The sequence below is a fragment of the Oryx dammah genome, unplaced genomic scaffold, assembly GCF_014754425.2.
Source record: "Oryx dammah isolate SB20612 unplaced genomic scaffold, SCBI_Odam_1.1 HiC_scaffold_17, whole genome shotgun sequence".
In the NCBI taxonomy this organism is placed as follows: domain Eukaryota; kingdom Metazoa; phylum Chordata; class Mammalia; order Artiodactyla; family Bovidae; genus Oryx; species Oryx dammah.
In genome coordinates, this window is record NW_024070201.1 from 45,842,904 (window position 1) to 45,862,556 (window position 19,653).

The window sequence follows — 19,653 nt, forward strand, 5'->3', positions numbered from 1 at the left end:
GTGGATTTGTGTTTCAGAAATATATTTGACTTAAAAAAAGCTGTTTGGAAGTATATAAATTAAAGTATATAAATACGTAAACTCAGGTGAGCTCAATCAGAGATAAAGTACAGAATATGGAAGAGAGGAAAGAGTGAACCCTTGGAATCAGCAGCATATAACTAATAAGTAAATGTAGAAAGCGGTGGACTGGGGATATAAGAGAAACACTGGTAGAGGGCTAAGTCATGGAATCTGAGGAATACTAATTTAAAAAATAGCAGACTGATTTATAGTGTTGATCAATGCCAAGGGGCAAAAAAAGAATTCTTCTGTGTAGACACTTGCAGACTAGAAGTAATTGAATGTTTGAGTTTCAGCATCTCTAAAAGGAGCTTACGCTTACCCTTATCCCTAAATGAAACTAGTCTCTCTTAATTAAGATATGTGGATATCTTGCCTTTGCTAAATTATCTGAAGAAAAAGAGATTTTTCTCCTAGTATCTGATTTTATTCCCTTGTGTTACAGTTTAAACTTTTTTCTTCATTTCATGAAGATGGTAGCCAGGTCTGGACAATGTGATAATCCATAAAGAATGAAGAAATCATGATTTTGGTTTTTTTGCCTCTTCCCTTTCCAAGCCATTGATGACAACCCTGAGTAATTCCAGCTGGAGGCTGATCCAGCCGTCCTTTTTCCTGATCGGCATCCCAGGTTTAGAGGAAAGCCAGCACTGGGTAGCACTGCCGCTGTGTGTCCTTTACCTCCTTGCCCTGCTGGGCAACGTCACCATCCTCTTCACCATCTGGGCTGACCCATCCTTGCAGCAGCCCATGTACCTCTTTCTGGCCATGCTCGCTGGCATTGACCTGGTCCTGGCCTCCTCCACTGCACCCAAAACCCTTGCAGTGCTCCTGGTTCACGCGCATGAGATCGGGTACACCATCTGTCTGATCCAGATGTTCTTCATCCACGCCTTCTCTTCCATGGAGTCGGGCGTCTTGTGGCCATGGCTCTGGATCGCTATGTAGCCATCTGCCACCCTCTGCACCATCCTACCATCCTGCATCCCAGGGTCATAGGGCGCATGGGGATGGCGGTGCTGGTGCGGGGGATGCTCCTCCTCCTGCCCTTCCCCATCTTGTTGAGGAGACTTGTCTTCTGCCAGGCCACCGTCATAGGCCATGCCTACTGTGAGCACCCGGCTGTGGTAAAACTCGCCTGCTCAGAGGGCACAGTGAACCGAGCCTGTGGGCTGGCAGTGGCGCTGCTTGTGGCTGGTCTAGATGTCCTGGCCATTGGTGTTTCCTATGCCCTCATCCTGCGGGCAGTGCTGAAGGTACCAGGGGGTGAGGCCCGACTTAAGGCCTTTAGCACATGTGGGTCTCACGTTTGCGTCATCCTGGTCTTCTCTGTGCCTGGAACGTTCTCCTTCCTCGCTCCCTGCTTTGGCCAGCAGGTGCCCCATCACGCCCATGTTCTTCTGGCCACACTCTACCTCCTGGTGCCCCCTGCACTCAGTCCTCTGGTCTATGGGGTGAAGACTCAGCAGATCCGCCAGCGAGTACTCAGGGTGTTTGACAGAAAAGGACAGGTGTGAACACATCCCAAACATTTTCTTCAGAGGTTCTCGCCAGCCACGCTGCCAGGAGCCCATGGTTGGTGTTTGCACATGGATCGAGTCCATTGTTATCATGAGAAACCTTTCTGGTCCTAATAGTCTCATGGCAAAGAACATCAGGAACACTTGGCTCCACGGCTGGTTGGGATGTGCCTGGAGGGCCTGACTGTGAATATTTCCTCCGTTCTTTTCTTCCTAATCCAAACACCTCTCTATTCCTGGTGATGGAGGGGTTCGGGGTTAGGAGACACACACGATGGCTCTGGATATGCCATTTTCTCTGTCTAATGACTGTCTGCAACATCTCCTAGAGTGTGTATGGAAAGTTCCAACGTTTGTCTGGTTTTAGTTCTGAGTGTCATCAAAACTTGTAAGTGCTATGAGCTTCAGGTCACTAGGCTCCTGTGTAGTAAGAACCTTTGACAGTCACAATGTGAGAAAATACCTTTTCCTGAAATAATATGGGTGTTAGTTATTTAAAACAAACTTATGTGGAGCAGATACTGTGATAGGGAATAATGTGATATCCCTGTATTTAATGAAGATCCATATGTGAATAGTGATTTTCTTTTTAAAAAGATCTGTTGTGTTTCAGATTTATTACATTTTAATTTACCTATATTTTTCTTTGGATAAAGAAGGAATAAGATATAGTATTGAATTTATGTATTTGATAAGTATTAATTTAACCAAGCAAAAGTAACCATGTAATTATTTGTATCTCACAACTATAACATATGCTAGAATATGATGTTGATAAACATAGGTTTATTAGTAAATTTAGAAGCAGTTATGCCACTTAAACTGAGTTACTCTTTCTGAAATGTGGATATGGAGTGATTTCAATGAGGCTTCCCTCCATCTCTGCTAACAGGAACTGGGTAAAAAGTTATAAGAGGATTGTCGTAATTGATTTGTTGCCTGTTTGTAGGATATTGCCTTAATATTGATCTTAACTATTTTGAGTCCTTAAAAAAGTTACAATGTTTTTTAGTCCTGGAAGAAATCAAGTCACTGGTACCTAGAAGTAAGATGCTCAAGTGATCAGAGTATCCTATCTTGAGATTCCATCATGGTAGAAGTGGTAGGGTAGATGGTTAGTGTTTCCAATTTCTCCTTTCTTTGTAAATTTTACTTCTAATAAGTAGTTTTCTGTTATAAAGCTGAGTATGAAGTCTTTAATTTGGTTGTCACACGTGGGTGAGTAAAGGAGGATAGGTCTGAGTTCTTATTGCAGGAGGGATTACATATTCTCATCACTCTTTTCTAGGTGTGGGATTTAAACTATCGTAAATTGTCCAGGGGAAGCCAGCCTATGCTATATCACACACACTGGAAAACAACTACTTTGACACTAGAGGTATTTAGTTTCAGTAGATTATAAAAGGAGTAATTTGTTTTGTCCTTCCATTTATACTACTTTCCAGTACTTGGAATGTGGATGTGAAGCAGCTTCCTTGGATCAAAAGATGGAAATATGTGTTGAAGATGGCAGGGCTACATTATAGAAAAGTCTGTGTCCTGATTCTTCCTGGGCCACCAAACCTGACTTAAATCTGTGACAAAAATGAATGTGAAGTTGGTTTGCTGCTGCTGCTGCTGCTAAGTCGCTTCAGTCGTGTCCGACTCTGTGAGAACCCATAGACGGCAGCCCACCAGGCTCCTCCATCCCTGGGATTCTCTAGGCAAGAATACTGGAGTGGGTTGCCATTTCCTTCTCCAATGCATGAAACTGAAAAGTCAAAGTGAAGTCGCTCAGCTGTGTCCGACTCTTCGCGACCTCATGGACTGCATCCTACCAGTCTCCTCCATCCATGGGATTTTCCAGGCAAGAGTTCTGGAGTGGAGTGCCATTGCCTTGGTTTAAGCCATTGTATTTTGGGGGGATCTTTGTTACAACAGACTAACCTATAGCTTAAGTGGTATATAGTTTTCATCTCAGATCTTTCTAGTAGTATACATATTTCTTTGCCTGAAAGATGTCTTTTAAAATTTCCCCTTGAAAAGATTTGTGGTTCTTGTCTAAAAATCTATTTATTTTACTCACATCCAAATTTAGTATGAGAAAATTATTTAAATTATTTTATTATTTAATTTTCTACTGTGTCTCTGGTATATCCTCTATTTCATTCCTAGCAGTGTTTACTTGTACTTTTTCTCTTTTTCTTGATTATCCATAATAAATATTTATCAATATTATGAAAGTATTTCACTGTGTAGCGATTCAGCTAAATGTTAGTACTGATGCTTTGGATTAACCTTCTTGTCTTTCTGCTGATTTACTGACACTACCTCAGAATTAGCTCTGTCTGGCCCCACAGCAATGACAGGGCTTGGAGATTCAGCAACAGCTCCTTCATTTATAGAGGGAGCTGGTTTCCTTGTCACTTTGGGTGCACAGGATACTAAACTGACCTATCTCCTCTGACACTACAAAAATAATTTCTTCATCAGTTCACTGAATGATTTTTCTTTTATGTTATTATTTATTCTAAGCTTGGAGCATTCCCTAGATCTCTTAATAAGAACATTTCCTATCTCTAAATCAAACTTTAACTTCTCCAATTACTCCTTCCCTAACTCATAATTCTACCATCCACATTTACATTGGTTTGCAGATTTTTTCATTTTGTTTTTTCTATATTTCCAATCCAATTTGACTTATGGATCCAGAAAATTCAGAAAATATTTGAACTAATCGTTTTACACTTCCCTGTATCCTAGAACTGTTATTGTTATTTCCATAATTCTTTGTCTATTAAATGAGACTTTTGGGAGAGAAAGTACATCATATTTTCAATCCAGCATCCTGAATCAGAATTATTACATTTTAGATTTCATTTTTTGGTATTAGTAGTTTTGTATATAGCTTCCATTTTAAGCCATAAGCTTCTGGTAGACAGTAGTCTTTTGTGTTTCATTTACTTCTCAAAGCTAAGTGTCTGACTTAATCTCCAGTACAAGAAACATCTTCAGTAATTGTGATACAGGATGAATGCACAAACTTGGTATCTCTACAGAGAGTGCTTCTTTTATTCTGTTAGTAATTTTTGGTGTGGTTTTTTGTTTAGGATTAGGAATACAGATCTCTCATCCTAGAATTAGATGTTCCTCAACTTGGTAGAAACAGAGTGCCTCTTTGAGAGAAAAAAGCTCAGGAGTACTGCTGGAGATCAGAAGGGCAGGTTTTCTATTCTTAATCCTCTCTGTATTCTTAGTAGTAGTGATCACTCCCAAGGAATTAAAGAGGGGCCAAAGTAATGTATGGATGTGAAAGTTGGTCTATAAAGAAAGCTGAGGTCCAAAGAATTGATACTTTTGAACTGTGGTGTTGGAGAAGACTCTTGAGAGTCTCTTGAACAGCAAGGAGATCAAACCAGCAAGATAATCAACCCTGAATATTCATTGGAAGGACTGATGCTGAAGCTGAAGCTCCAATAATTTGACCACCTGATGCAAAGAACTGACTCATTGGAAAAGACCCTGAGGCTAGGAAATATTGAAGGCAGGAGGAGAAGGGGACAATAGAGGACGAAATGGTTGGATGGCATCACCGGCTGAATGGACATGAGTTTGAGCAAGCTCCAGGAGTTGGTGATAGACAGGGAAGCCTGGCATGCTGCAGTCCATAGGGTTGCAAAGAGTCAGACATGACTGAACCGACTGAAAGTAATAATAGAGCTTAATAACTTCCATATGCATAGCTCTCCAGTAAGTCAGGACTGATATATGTGGAACCAGAGAACATAGAGGGGGCCATCAATTTCATTCCCTTAATTCTAGATCTTAGGATCGCTGCTTGCCCCCTTCCCTAATCTGGGGGGATACTTGATGTGAAAATTTGGCTCAAAGTACAAATATCTATGTTGTTCTTGCTTAGATTCTGAGTCTTGTCTGACTCTTTTGTGACCCCATGGACTCTAGTCCTGCCAGGCTCCTCTGTTCATGGGATTTTCCAGGCAAGGATACTGGAGTGGTTTGTCTCCAGGGAATCTCCCCGACCCAGGGATCAAACCTGCATCTCCTGTATTAGCAGGAGGATTCTTTACCACTGAACCATCTGTAGGATCCCCATAAATGGATGAAGAGCTAGAAAAATGTAAACTACAAAAAGATAATGGCTGGCTCCCAAGTTCTCTTTGGGAAGCCGATCATGGGTATTTATGCAAGTGAACTTATGGCATTTGAATACAAAGCAAGAGAGAGTCCATTGCTGTCCTTATAGATCCTCTAGGCAGTCAGTGAAATGGATAGGTTGGAACACGCTACCTACTCTTAGACTCAACAATGCCACCACTACTCCAACTGTCTCTGTCCAGTTAGTGACCTTTCTTACCATATGTAAAAACAAGCAAGAGAAAGTAGAGGATAAGGTTCTTTCTTAGTAGGCAGCAGAGGGTGCCTTTCACTTTCTTTGAGTGAGGTTGATAATGTTACAAGGGCTTCCCTAGTAGCTCAGCTGGTAAAGAATCCCCGTGCAATGCACGAAACCTCTGTTCAATTCTTGGGTCAGGAAGATCCCCTGGAGAAGTGATAGGCTACCGACGCTAGTATTCTTGGGCTTCCCTGGTGGCTCAGATGGTAAAGAATGCGGGAAACCTGGGTTTGATCCCTGGGTTGGGAAGATCTCCTGGAGAAGGGAATGGCTACCCACTCCAGTATTCTTGCCTGGAGAATTCCATGGAAAGAGGAGCCTGACAGACTACAGTCCATGGGGTCACAAAGGGTAGGACACAACTGAGTGACTTTCACTTGATAATGTTAAAGGAAGATTGGAAAATGTGGGGGGAGAGGGGTACATTTTTGTGCTGGGTCATAAATTATGTCTTAATAAATTTCAAAGAAAAACCCAACGTCCACTTAAACTAAAAACAATAACAATATATGTCAGGATAAGGTCCAAACAACCAGAAATTAAACAAAATACCTCTAAATAATCTGTGATTCAAATAAGAAATCATAGAGAATATTAGAAAATATTTCAAACTATAATGACATGTAATAAAAGTTGTGGAATATAGCTAAAGTAGAGGGAAAATTACACTTTTAAATGTTTATATTATGAAAGTATGAAGATTTAATATCAATTATCTAAGGTGACAACTTAAGTTAGAAAAAGAAGTATAAATTTAGACAAGGTAAATAAGATTAAGGAATTATTAAAGATAATAGCAAAATGAATAAAATTGGAAGCAGAAACAATAGAGAAAATTTAACAATTCAACCAAAGAGCAAAACTAGTACTTTGGAAAGATTAATAATATTGATAAAGTCCTGGTAAGATCATAAAAGAAAAAGAGAAACACAAAGGATAAATATGATGATTGAAGAAGTTCTTATGTAGACTATAAATCTTGACTTAGGCATACACTTCCTGTTTCTAACCCACCCCCATAACTATAACATTGTTCCAGTGAACCCTGGACTGTGATTTGCAGCTGCAAATGCTTCTGGATTGTCATCTGCCCAAACCCACCATGTAAGTTACCCTATAATAAACTGATCCATTGGGTATGAGCTGCCAGCCTTGTTTTTGGTTTCAAGATAACCATCTCAGTTCAGTGGGCACTTTTTGTTCCCTTCATCCTCCAACACTTGGTCACTCCCAGAACAGTCCTATTCAAGCCTAGCTCCAGGGACAGCTGCTCCAGATGGACAACTCTGCCAGGTTGAACTGCTGTGTTCTCCATTCTCTCAGGCTTGGTTTCTTCCCCACTCACCCTATCAGGCATAGTTGGTTCTCTTATCACATAACACATGAATTCTTAAAATTCACTATGCTATACAAAATCCCATTTGAAAAACCATAGGATATATGGAGAAATGGAGTAAGTAGGATAAAAAAGATAGAAAACAATAGACAGTAGAGTTTTGCATATTAAATGGTTAACAAATACTCCATTGAATATAATGCTTTACTTTGAAAAATTCAGGAAGCATAGTTGTGGAAATTGACACGAGCATTGCAGCTTGTGAATTATTTTGAAGTGGTAAAAGAAACTTTATTTGAAATTAGATGGAATTTGTGAAGTGAACTAAGTAAGGTACCTTGTAGCTGTTAGGGATGTGTGCCTTTGTGTGTTTTGTATATTCTTATGATGGTCATTTTCAGCTGGATGCAGTTTTCTGTGTTCAAATTATACAAAGGCAAGTATGAAATTCAAATATCCTCAAAATGTTTTCTAATATATCATTGGTGTTGGAACACCTTTGTATGTTCAAACCAAGTTATACAGCAAAACTGACTGTATCCTTTTTTTTTTTTCCATTGTCAACAGTTTTCCATAATTCCAATGACTGCCAAAAAATATCTCTGTTCCACAAAGTTTTGTCTAGGTCTTTCCAAGTACTTCCCATCTCACCCAGGTATCCCCAGATCTGCCTTTCACTGACCTATTATCTTGTAAGAGGTATCTTGTGTATTGCCTTTACTTATTCATTTTTTTTAAAGCTATGATCATTTAAAATCTGTCATATTACTACCTTGAAACTGCTTGCTAATGAATGTGCATAAAATTAGGTAGAGTCCCACAAGCAGAGCATATACTCATATTAGAATAATTTAAGAATGGTTTACTTGTGAAGGGACTATTCATAAGGATGTGGTCTGTAAGAGATCCTAAGCAACAGTGCAGTTACTTAGGGCTTGTAACATCACTTGTCAAATTAGTGACTGTATTCCCACAGCACAGATGTATCTAGACATCACAGACCATGTCTTGATACCCAATTTCACAAAAACAAAAGGTGGAGTTGGACTGGGGTAAAGTGTCAGGAGGAATCGATTTCAACCATGTGCTGAGCTAGTGGAAAAGTACCAGAAGGTTTTAGTTTGGGCAGGAGAGGGGGTTGATCAATACAGTGTGTCAAACATATTGAGTCATTCTTGAGATTGCAAAAGCATTAGTCTGTGATTAGGCCATCTGGGGTTGCTAAGTGCTGCTCTTGGAAATTAGGCTCCTACTCTCCATAGAGACTGAGAGATGGAGTGCTCTCTCCTTCGATGCATATATATATATTTAAAAATTATCTGTTTATCGGCTTCTCTGGGTCTTCGTTGCTGCATGTGCTTTTCTCTAGTTACAGTGAGTGGGGGCCACTCCCTAGGTGTGGTGTGCAGGCTTCTCATTGCAGTGGCTTCTCTTGTTGCAGAGCCCGGGCCCTAGAGCACCTGGGCCTCAGAAGTTGCAGCATATGCCCTCAGTAGTTGTGGCGCCCAGGCTTAGTTGCTCTGCACCATGTGGGATCTTCCTGGATCAAGGATCGAACCCATACCCCCTGCACTGGCAGATGAATTCTTTACCACTGAACCACCAGGAAAGACTCGATGTTTATATTTTAAGAGAAAGTTTCCACGTCTTGAGAAAGACATTTCTAGATTGTGAAATTGGGAGGAGGTTGGGAGGAGATTTATGTACATGGCAAAAGGGCTGAGAAAGAATTTACAATTTCTCAAAGTAAAGTTTCTCAAGCAAATATTCTAAGGAAACTAAGGCTAGGGGTGTGTAGTCTTAAAGAAACCTGTCCAAAGCTTAGACCAAGCCATCTTAGTCATTGGGGGATTATTATTATTTTTTTCTAGTTGGCAATCTCAGAATGCTGTTGTATTTATTTGATGAAAACTGTTGGGGAGTTGTGAGGTGTGCTAGGACTTGGTATATGGTTGAGCTTCTTTCCCATGTCTCATGGGGCATGGCTATTTATAGCCATGTGGATCATTGTCCTATTTTCTGACCCAATCACCACTATTCTGGAACACTCACCCCTCTTGTGTGACTTTTGGCTCACTTCTTGGTCTAATAGTGCATGTGCAAAAGGCTAGTCTTGCCTGTCTAGTATCAGAGATTTCTGAATAAATATTATATTTGTAGTAATCCTTTCCTGTGCACATTTTGGGCTTCCATTTTTTCCCATTATTTCATCACAGCTGTCTTTCGTCTTTTGAAGTATGTGCATATTTTCTGCTTCATAAACACCTCTCCATTTGTTTTGTATCATATTATAGATTGATTTACTATTGAACATCATGTCAGTATGGCTAGTTTTTAGAGTGGAAGGATGAAGCTACAGTGATTTTTGAGTTTGTCATGTGAATTCAGAGATCTTTGGAACTTATTTACTATTTGGAGTTTTTGAGACTTTCTTCATGATACAATGTCTTGTCAATTTTGAAGCTGTTGCATGAAAAGTACATGATGTGTATTATCTGTTTTTACTAAGAGTAAGCTATTCAATTCAGAGACATTACTTTGCCAGCAAAGGTCCGTCTAGTCAAGGCTATGGTTTTTCCTGTAGTCATGTATGGATGTGAGAGTTGGACTGTAAAGAAAGCTGAGCACCGAAGAATTGGTGTCTTTGAACTGTGGTGTTGGAGAAGACTCTTGAGAGTCCCTTGGACTGCAAGGAGATCCAACCCGTCCATCCTAAAGGAGACCAGTCCTGGGTGTTCATTGGAAGGACTGATATTGAAGCTGAAACTCCAATACGTTGGCTACCTGATGCGAAGAGCTGACTCACTGGAAAAGAACCTGATGTTGGGAAAGATTGAGGGCAGGAGGAGAAGGGGACGACAGAGGATGAGATGGTTGGATGGCATCACCGACTCAATGGACATGAGTTTGGGTAAACTCCGGGAGTTGGTGATGGAAAGGGAGGCCTGGTGTGCTGCAGTCCATGGGATCGAAAAGAGTCGGACATGACTGAACGACTGAACTGAAGTGAACTGAAGCTATTCAACATCCATTCAAACCCACTTTTCCATAACTCTCTTTTATCATGGAGACTGTGAAGCTGAAATACTTAACCTTTGAATCTTGGACCTAAAGATGGACATCAGACTCATTTCAACTAATCAAACACAAAAGTCTGTTGAGGGTTTTCTTCCTTTTTCTTATCTGGAATATGGAATTGAAGGCAAATGATTGTAATCATAACTTTGGATTTGGTGGTGGTGTTTTGCAGTGGCTAAGTTTTGTCCAATCCTTTGTGACCCCATGGACTGCAGCACACCAGGCTTCCCTGTCCTTCACTATCTCCCGCAGTGTGCTCAAACTCACATCCATTGAGTTGGTGATGTCATCCAACCATCTCTTCCTCTGTTGCCCCCTTCTCCTTCTGCCTTCAATCTTTCCCAGCACCAAGATCTTTTCCCATGAGTTGGCTCTTCTTATTAGGTGCCCAAAGTGTTGGAACTTCAACTTCAATGTCAATCTTTCCAATGAATATTCAGGACTGATTTCTTTTAGGATTGACTGGTTTGATCTCCTTGCTGTCCAAGGGACTCTCAAGCCTCTTCTGCAGCACCACAGTTTGAAAGCATCAATTCTTCGGCACTCTGCCTTCTTCATGGTCCAACTCTCACATCCATACATGACTACTGGAAAGACCATAGATAGCTTTGACTAGATGTAGCTATACTTTAAATTCAAAAATCAAACATATAGTATTTTCTTTCAGCCTTTTTCTAGATGTTTCAGGCTTACAATGAAGTTGTTAACCAGGAATTTATGAATGGTCTCTATGATAGTCTGTGAACTTTGTAAACATATGGAAGCAAATCTCATCATTGTTATTACTCTTATCATTATTATTTATTACCATTAGGAGAGAGTCTACTTAGCTTTCATTAATTTTCAGAATGTTTCATTCCTCAAGTAAAAAATACAGAAAGCTTTTCTTTACTCAAAATTTTGACCAATATTCACTTCTTAGCCTTTAAATTTTAAATAGCTGAGCTTTTGATTTTGTGACATAACATTTATACAAAATTAATTTTGATGTTAATGAGAAGTATGAAAAGAAATTGATTTTGAATTATTAAAAATTAGCATCTACATTTCCCCTAACTGATTATTATGCCTCCTTTTTCATATACATAATTTTTATATGTGTTAATTCTATGCCTGGAGAATCCTATGGACAGAGGAGCCTGGTGGGCTACAGTCCATAGGGTTACAAAGAGTCAGACATGACTGAAGCAACTAAGCACACACACATACATGCATTAATTCTATATCTGGGTAATCTGTTGTTTCATATGTCTTCCTGGTTATTTTTGGGCCAGCATCAAACTGAATTAAATAGTCTATTTTTATAAAAATTTGATGTACAACAGGACCATATAACTTAAAAACTACAATTTTAAAGCTCTTTTTATGTGTTTATTCTTCCAGATTAACCTTAGCATTCATGCACTGGGTTCTAAAATATCACAGTTTTGGTTGGGATTTTGGTTAGATATGATGGCAAAAGTCCGCCTCTTTGGGAACCTGCTGGGAGGAACTGTTTCAGGATCAATATTTATCTCATACTTGCTGTAAGAATGGAGTTGATGTCTGTGGACCTGTCACAATCCCCTAGGAGAGAAGCACTCAATTCATCACAAATGTGTGGCATTTGTCATAGGTTGGATTTTCAAGAGTAAGACTTGGAGGTTTGTATGCAAGAAGTTTATTGTGAAGCATACTTGAAAATTATATCTGGTGTATCTGTCAGGATGTCAGGGAAATACGAGGAAGAGAAAGAGAATAAACTATGATCCAGTTACCCTAGATACCTAAGCTAATTCTATGCGATGCTCTTGAGAGAGATGGTCCTTTAGTGTTGTTTCAAAGTGAACAAAGAGGGTCAAGTCTATGTGTTTGTATATAAACCAGACACTGGCTGAGAACTGCACTCAGGAAGAAAAATTGTCTTGGATGAATCAGCAAGGGAGAGTGACTTAATTATGGGCTTTTAGCACGTGACACTTTCAACAGATGGAGGAATGAACACATTTAACCATGGAGTCCACTAAAGAATTTGCTGGGGCTGAATTTGACCTGTGAATATGAGAAGTCTGAGCTTACAGAGCAATGTGGGGTTTCCTAGCTTACTGAGCATGAGCCATTCTCACAGGCATCAGGATGTACAGGCTTGGGGGTGATGATCAACACTGGACAAACAGGACATCAGATCAAGGGAAGTTGCCACTTCCTGCTCTGTCTCTCTGTCCAACCAGCTACCCCTTGGGTAGAAGATGGCCCTGTGTCCCTCCAGTCATACTTGAGACTAGTTCTGGCTCTGTCCAGGCATGTTTTTAGTGTCTTCTGGGACCTGGCAATTGGTAATGACAGTTTCCCTGCTCAGCCCTTTTTTTGCAGTCACCAACCCTACCTTGGGGCAGTACAAGAATGGACTTGCCTTTCAGAGTGAGGATGACAGAACCAGCTAAAAGTTTTTGCATTGTATTTCAGTTGTGGAAAATGAGGTCAGGTTTGGAGCTCAAGGTTCTGGGGAAGGCTCTTGACAGATGACTTCCATCTTTCCCATAATCCTTGCAATAGGAGTTATTTCTTGGTTGACTACTATGGCTCTGAGTCTTCTAATATGTTTGACACCTCTTAGTAGCTCTAAGTTTATTTCCCTTTGTCTCAGAGACATTATCCTCCTAACTCACTGATCCCTCAAAACTAACCCACTCTATTTCAATCCCCTTAGCTTCTGCCCTTTAAATCACACATGCTGCAAGTTAATCTGTGAGCTTGCATATACTTCCCAATGCCAGTAAATCTCCATGGTCAGCTGAGCCATTCACAGGGGCCTTTAGCATTCTCCTAGGTTGGCATCCTCATCACATATGGTGCCTGTATGTATGTCTTATTTACCTAATTTACCCAAGTCTTGCCAGAGCTAGTACAATGCTTCACATCCTTGGACAACTTGAGTTGCCCAGACCTATGTGATGTGTTTTGTTTCCTCTTTGGTATTCAGAGATTTCTGTGTGGGCCTTCTGGATGTAAAATCTTCTTTATCATCGATTCTTCCAAGCTAGGCAGAAGATCATCATGGAGGCAGAACTGGGACTCAGTTTCTTCAGCTGAGCAGAGAGGGTCATAGTGAAACCTTCTTGAGTCTGGGAATTTTCTCCTCTAAGTTCTCTTCATGTTGCTAAGTCTTGCTCAATCCTGTGTTGGGACTGACCAGTGTTCTTGCCTGGAGAATCTCATGGACAGAGAAACCTGGTGGGCTACAGTCCATGGGGTTGCAAAGAGTTGGACATGACCGAGCGACTCACACACACGCACACACACGTTGGGACTGTAAAGCATGCATTTTCAGAAGGTAGCCTAGAAGTCTAGAGAATGATACCTCTGTTCTAGGCATTTTATTGATTATTTATATGTCTTAGATTTGACATTTGACCTCTACATCTGAGGGTTTGATCTCTATTTTTCTCTCTCTTAGTAGGTCATCCCTACGAACCCACACTTTTTGGGTGCTCACCTAATCTCTGTGTCCCTGCATCTCCCTTTACTACTGTCATAAAATCCACACCACTGTAAAGAAGGAGATTAATGAGGCAGGGACAGGCCACAGCCTGCAGAAGAGCCTTCTTGCCTGTAGTGACAGAGACAGTGCTGGAACTGAGCACCATGAGGAGTTCCTCATCTCTGACACACACCTGGGATTCTGCTACAGCTTCCTATGGCAGAGAGAGTCAGGGTGGTTCTTCTACCACGAGGCACCCAGAATATCCCTTGGTGAAGAGCACTGAGGCTCAGTCCATGTCTCACAGACGCCCCACCATCTGCTACTTCATTCCTGTCCCTTAAGTTCAGGGTCTGTCTTGTCAAGTTCTCATGATTCCTAGTTGCTTTATATACACATTTATTTATTTTAAATGTAGTCATATAGATATTTATTTATTCACCAAACATTACTGGGTACCAATTAAATTCTGGCCTTTCTGGGACTTGCCCTGTGACTGCAAGCATGCATGCATGCATGCTTATTTGCTAAGTTATGTCTGACTCTTTGCAATCCCATGGACTATAGCCGTGAGGCTACTCGGTTCATGGGATTTTCCAGGCAAGAATACCGGGGTGGGTTGCCATTTCCTCCTCTAGGGTATTTTCCCCACTTAGAGATCGAACTTGCATCTCTTGTATTGGCACTTAGATTCTTTACCACTGAGCCACCAGGAAAGCCCATAAGCAAGGCATAGTCCCCACTTTTAAATGACTGACAGACTAATTAGTTTTATAGTTCAAAGCAATCAGTGCAATGACATGGCCAGTAAGGTGATTTTATAGAAAAGTAAAGGAGACATGCCAGGCTGCCTCACAGAATTTGGGGAAGGCTTCATAGAAAAGAGGTCACTTGGACTAAATTTACATGAATAAGAATGGACAACTTCAAATTTTGTTACTTGTCCTCTGCTTTCTGGCCAGAGAGCTAAATACGTCTTCATTTTTAGGTTCCTGGGAATAAAGTCCCTTCTGCTTTTCCTCTACAAATCATTAAGGGATTTCTTTGTTTACTTTAGTAATTAATGCTTAACAAACAGCTCTCAGCTTTTTCCCTAGACTCATAACAACACAGTACAAAGAGGCAGGTTGTACTCAGACACATGTCTCTGCTCTTCTCCTTTGCCCACTAAAGTTTATCTTCATCTTCCTCCACTGCTCTGCTAACACTACTCTGATAGGAGCAATGGGTGGTGGCCTTCCACAAATGCTCAGCTGTCCTCTGACTCCTCAGCTGATACATGAGAAAGGGGTTTGAAACTTGTACCAGAAAGGAAGTAGTTAAGAGAGAATTAACTTTCTCATTGTGTAGAATGTTCAGCACTGAAATATGAAGTTTTGTAAAATTGTGAGATTTTTCTTAGAGGTGTCAATGAAAAACGTTCTTTTGCTTGTGGATTTGAACCTGGAAGAAAAGCAAAAGGTGGGAGATACGTGCCCTCCAGGCATTTCAGATTTTGTACTTGCCATGGTCACAGTTTTGGGGCAATATTTTTTGTTATCACTGAGTTACAAAAAAGATAGTTGAAGTGATGTATAGATTTATAATCCACAAGAACTGAATCATTTCTGATTCTTATTGATAATACATAAATACAAGTGTGTAATCCTTTCTTACCCTGAAAAGACAATTATTTCACAGTGTTTGTCTTTTAAGACTAACACATATAAACAAACATATCTAGTTTAAAGATTTTTGTTTTAACTCTGCAGAAGTTAAACACAGTAGCTATTTAATTTGTATTTCTTAAGTGGGGCTTTCAGAAGCACTGAATCATCATGATAAGAGACAGACGTAGCAAAAGTTTGAAATAGAGAGTTATGGGGACAAAAAATGCACCAGGAATGGAGAAAATATGATTTTCTTTTTGCCTCTTCCCTTTCCAAGCCATTGATGACAACCCTGAGTAATTCCAGCTGGAGGCTGATCCAGCCGTCCTTTTTCCTGATCGGCATCCCAGGTTTAGAGGAAAGCCAGCACTGGGTAGCACTGCCGCTGTGTGTCCTTTACCTCCTTGCCCTGCTGGGCAACGTCACCATCCTCTTCACCATCTGGGCTGACCCATCCTTGCAGCAGCCCATGTACCTCTTTCTGGCCATGCTCGCTGGCATTGACCTGGTCCTGGCCTCCTCCACTGCACCCAAAACCCTTGCAGTGCTCCTGGTTCACGCGCATGAGATCGGGTACACCATCTGTCTGATCCAGATGTTCTTCACCCACGCCTTCTCTTCCATGGAGTCGGGCGTCTTGTGGCCATGGCTCTGGATCGCTATGTAGCCATCTGCCACCCTCTGCACCATCCTACCATCCTGCATCCCAGGGTCATAGGGCGCATGGGGATGGCGGTGCTGGCGCGGGGGATGCTCCTCCTCCTGCCCTTCCCCATCTTGTTGAGGAGACTTGTCTTCTGCCAGGCCACCGTCATAGGCCATGCCTACTGTGAGCACCCGGCTGTGGTAAAACTCGCCTGCTCAGAGGGCACAGTGAACCGAGCCTGTGGGCTGGCAGTGGCGCTGCTTGTGGCTGGTCTAGATGTCCTGGCCATTGGTGTTTCCTATGCCCTCATCCTGCGGGCAGTGCTGAAGGTACCAGGGGGTGAGGCCCGACTTAAGGCCTTTAGCACATGTGGGTCTCACGTTTGCGTCATCCTGGTCTTCTCTGTGCCTGGAACGGTCTCCTTCCTCACTCACCGCTTTGGCCAGCAGGTACCCCATCACGCCCATGTTCTTCTGGCCACACTCTACCTCCTGGTGCCACCTGCACTCAGTCCTCTGGTCTATGGGGTGAAGACTCAGCAGATCCGCCAGCAAGTACTCAGGGTGTTTGACAGAAAAGGACAGGTGTGAACACATCCCAAACATTTTCTTCAGAGGTTCTCGCCAGCCACGCTGCCAGGAGCCCATGGTTGGTGTTCGCACATGGATCGAGTCCATTGTTATCATGAGAAAACTTTCTGGTCCTAATAGTCTCATGGCAAAGAACATCAGGAACACTTGGCGCCACGGCTGGTTGGGATGTGCCTGGAGGGCCTGATTGTGAATATTTCCTCCATTCTTTTCTTCCTAATCCAAACACTTCTCTATTCCTGGTGATGGAGGGATTTGAGGATAGGAGAAATAGATGATAGCTCTGAATATGCCATTATTCTTATCTTTGCTAATGACTGATTGTACAACACATCTGGAGTGGGTATGGTCAGTTCTAATGTTTGCCTAGTTTTAGTTCTGAGTGTCATCAAAGCTTGTAAGTGTTGTGAGCTTCAGGCCACCGAGTTCCTATGTAGTGAGTCTTTCTTAAAGCATTTGAGACAGCCACAATGTGAGAGAATAACTTTCACTGCAACATGAAAGTGAAAGTGAAGTTGCTCAGTCGTGTCCGACTCTTTGTGACCCCGTGGACTGTAGCCCACCATCCTCCATCCATGGGATTCTCGAGGCAAGAATACTGGAGTGGGTTGCCATTTCCTTCTCCAGGGGAATCTTCCTGACCCAGGGATTGAACCCTGGTCTCCCGCATTGCAGGCAAACGCTTTAACCTCTGGTGCTATTTATTTAAAATAAACTTAAGTGGGGCAGGTAACATAATAGGTTCTGAAAATAATGCTATATGATCTCTATTTTAAATGAAAAAACACTTGTAATGGTTTCTTTTTTTTAAAAGGTCTATTTGTATTTTAAATTTATTGTGTTTTAATTTACCTATAATTTTTACTTAAGATAAAAAGGGAAGAAATATTGAACATATTTGTGTTTTATAAGTACTATTTTAACAAAGCAAAAATAGCTATCTATTTATTAGTGTCTCATAACCGTAGCATGTGCTAGAGTCTGGTGTTGATAAACATAGCTTTATTAGCAAATGTAGAAGCAGTTATGCTACTTAAACTGTTTCTGGAATGTGGATACCTAGTGATGTCAATTAGACCTCCTATCATCTCTGCTAACAGGAGCTTGGTAAAAGCTTACAAGAAGATTGTCACAATTGCTTTGTTTTCTGTTTGTCATATGTTGCCCTTAATATTAAACTTACCTATTTTGAGTCCCTAAAAAGTTTCAATTTGTTTTAGTCCTAGAAGATATCAAGTCAATGCTACCTTGAGTATTAGAGAAAAGATGATAGCTTTGCATATGGCATCTTTTCTGCCTTCACCTAATAACTGACTTTTTAAGACCATCTGGTTAAAGGTGGAAAGTCCTAACTTTTGGCAGACTTTAGTTTCAGAGTGTCTTCAAATCCTATACATTAGTGGTGTGAGTTCTAGGGCATTGCGTTCCCGGTGGCAGCAGAGTTTCTCTCAAAGCAGTGTGAGAAGACACCTTTTGTTGCAATATGAATGTTATTTATTTATTTAAAATAAATTTAAGATGGGAAGGCACTATAGTAGGTCCATAGAGTAATAAAATCTCTATTTCCAAGGAAATATCTCTCTGTTTATGAGCATATGTGTATGTGTGTGTGTATAGTGAATTTATTTTTAAAATATCTGTATTTTAACTTATCCACAATTTTGTCTAGGATAAAGAGGGAATAAAACCAAGTATTGGATATATATTTATGTGTTTATATCTTAATTTAACAAAGCAAAGCAAATATGTAATTATCAGTATCTGACAAGCATATAATGTATTAGTGTCTGGTGTTAGTAAACATAGGTTTATTAATACATGTATAAATAATTATGCCACTTGAAAGAACGGGTCTTTCTGAAATGTGGATATGGAGTGATGTTCGTAAGCCCTCCATCCACTTCTGCTAATAAGAACTGTGTCAAAACTTACAAGAGATTTGTCACGGTTGGTGTATTGTACTCTGTTTGTTGGATGGTGCCTGAGATTGGACTTAATTATTTTGTATTCCTAAAAAGTAACACATTATTTTCAGTCCTGGAAAAAATCAGGTCACTGCTACTTAGAGGTAAGATGCTCTAGTGATGAGAGGTTCCTATCAGGGTAGAAAAGGTGGAGTAAATGGTTAGTGTTTCTAGTTGTTCTCTCTCTCTTTTTTGGGGAAAATAATACTCCTAATAAATAGTCTTCTGTTATAGAGCTGAGTATGAAGTCTTAATTTGGTTGGCACACTTGGGTGAGTTAGGGAGGACTGGTATGGGCTTTTATGCAGGAGAAATGACAGTCTCATCACCTTGGTTCTAGGTCTAGGACTTAAAACTCTGGTAAGTTGTCCAGGGGAAGTCCAGGCTATGATGTATCACACCCATTGGGCAACTGCTTTAATAAGTATCACACTCATCTGGAAACAAAGTAAGAGGTACTTAGTTTGAGTAGATTATACAAGGAGAAATTTTCTCTTTCTCTCAGTTTTACCATTTTCTGATGCTTGGAAGGTGGATGTGAGGGAGCTTCCTTGCATCAAAAGATGGAAATGCCTGTTGAAGAAGGCAGAGTAACATTATTGAAGAGCTTGTGTCCTATTGCTCTCTGGGCCACCAAATCTGACTTAAACCTGTGACAGAAATGGACGTGTAGGTGATTTAAGCCACTGTACTTTGGGGAATCTTTGTTGCAGCTACTAACTAAAACCTAAAAATATATGTTTTTGTTTTAGATTGTTCCAGTGGGATACATATGTCTTCTAGAATTTTCTTTGAAAGTGTTTGCAAGGTATTGTTTGGGTAAAATGCATTTATTTTGTGCTTATTCAAATTTACTATCAGAGAACTGTTTATGTAATTTTCTTCTTATATTTTATTTTCCGCGGTGTCTGTACTATATCCCCTATTTAATTCCTGCTGCTGCTGCTGCTAAGT

General features: G+C 40.7%; 2 protein-coding genes across 2 annotated transcripts; both read left to right on the forward strand.

Moving 5' to 3' along the window:
- Positions 1 to 618: 618 nt before the first annotated feature.
- On the forward strand, positions 619 to 1,580 carry LOC120876567 (olfactory receptor 52L1-like). Its single transcript, XM_040258545.1, is given in 2 exon segments — positions 619 to 976; positions 979 to 1,580. Coding segments are annotated over 2 exon segments (951 nt in total). The 5' UTR covers positions 619 to 627.
- Positions 1,581 to 15,773: 14,193 nt separating this feature from the next.
- Positions 15,774 to 16,735, forward strand: LOC120876568 (olfactory receptor 52L1-like). The gene is given in 2 exon segments (XM_040258546.1): positions 15,774 to 16,131; positions 16,134 to 16,735. Coding segments are annotated over 2 exon segments (951 nt in total). The 5' UTR covers positions 15,774 to 15,782.
- The last annotated feature ends 2,918 nt before the right edge of the window (positions 16,736 to 19,653 follow it).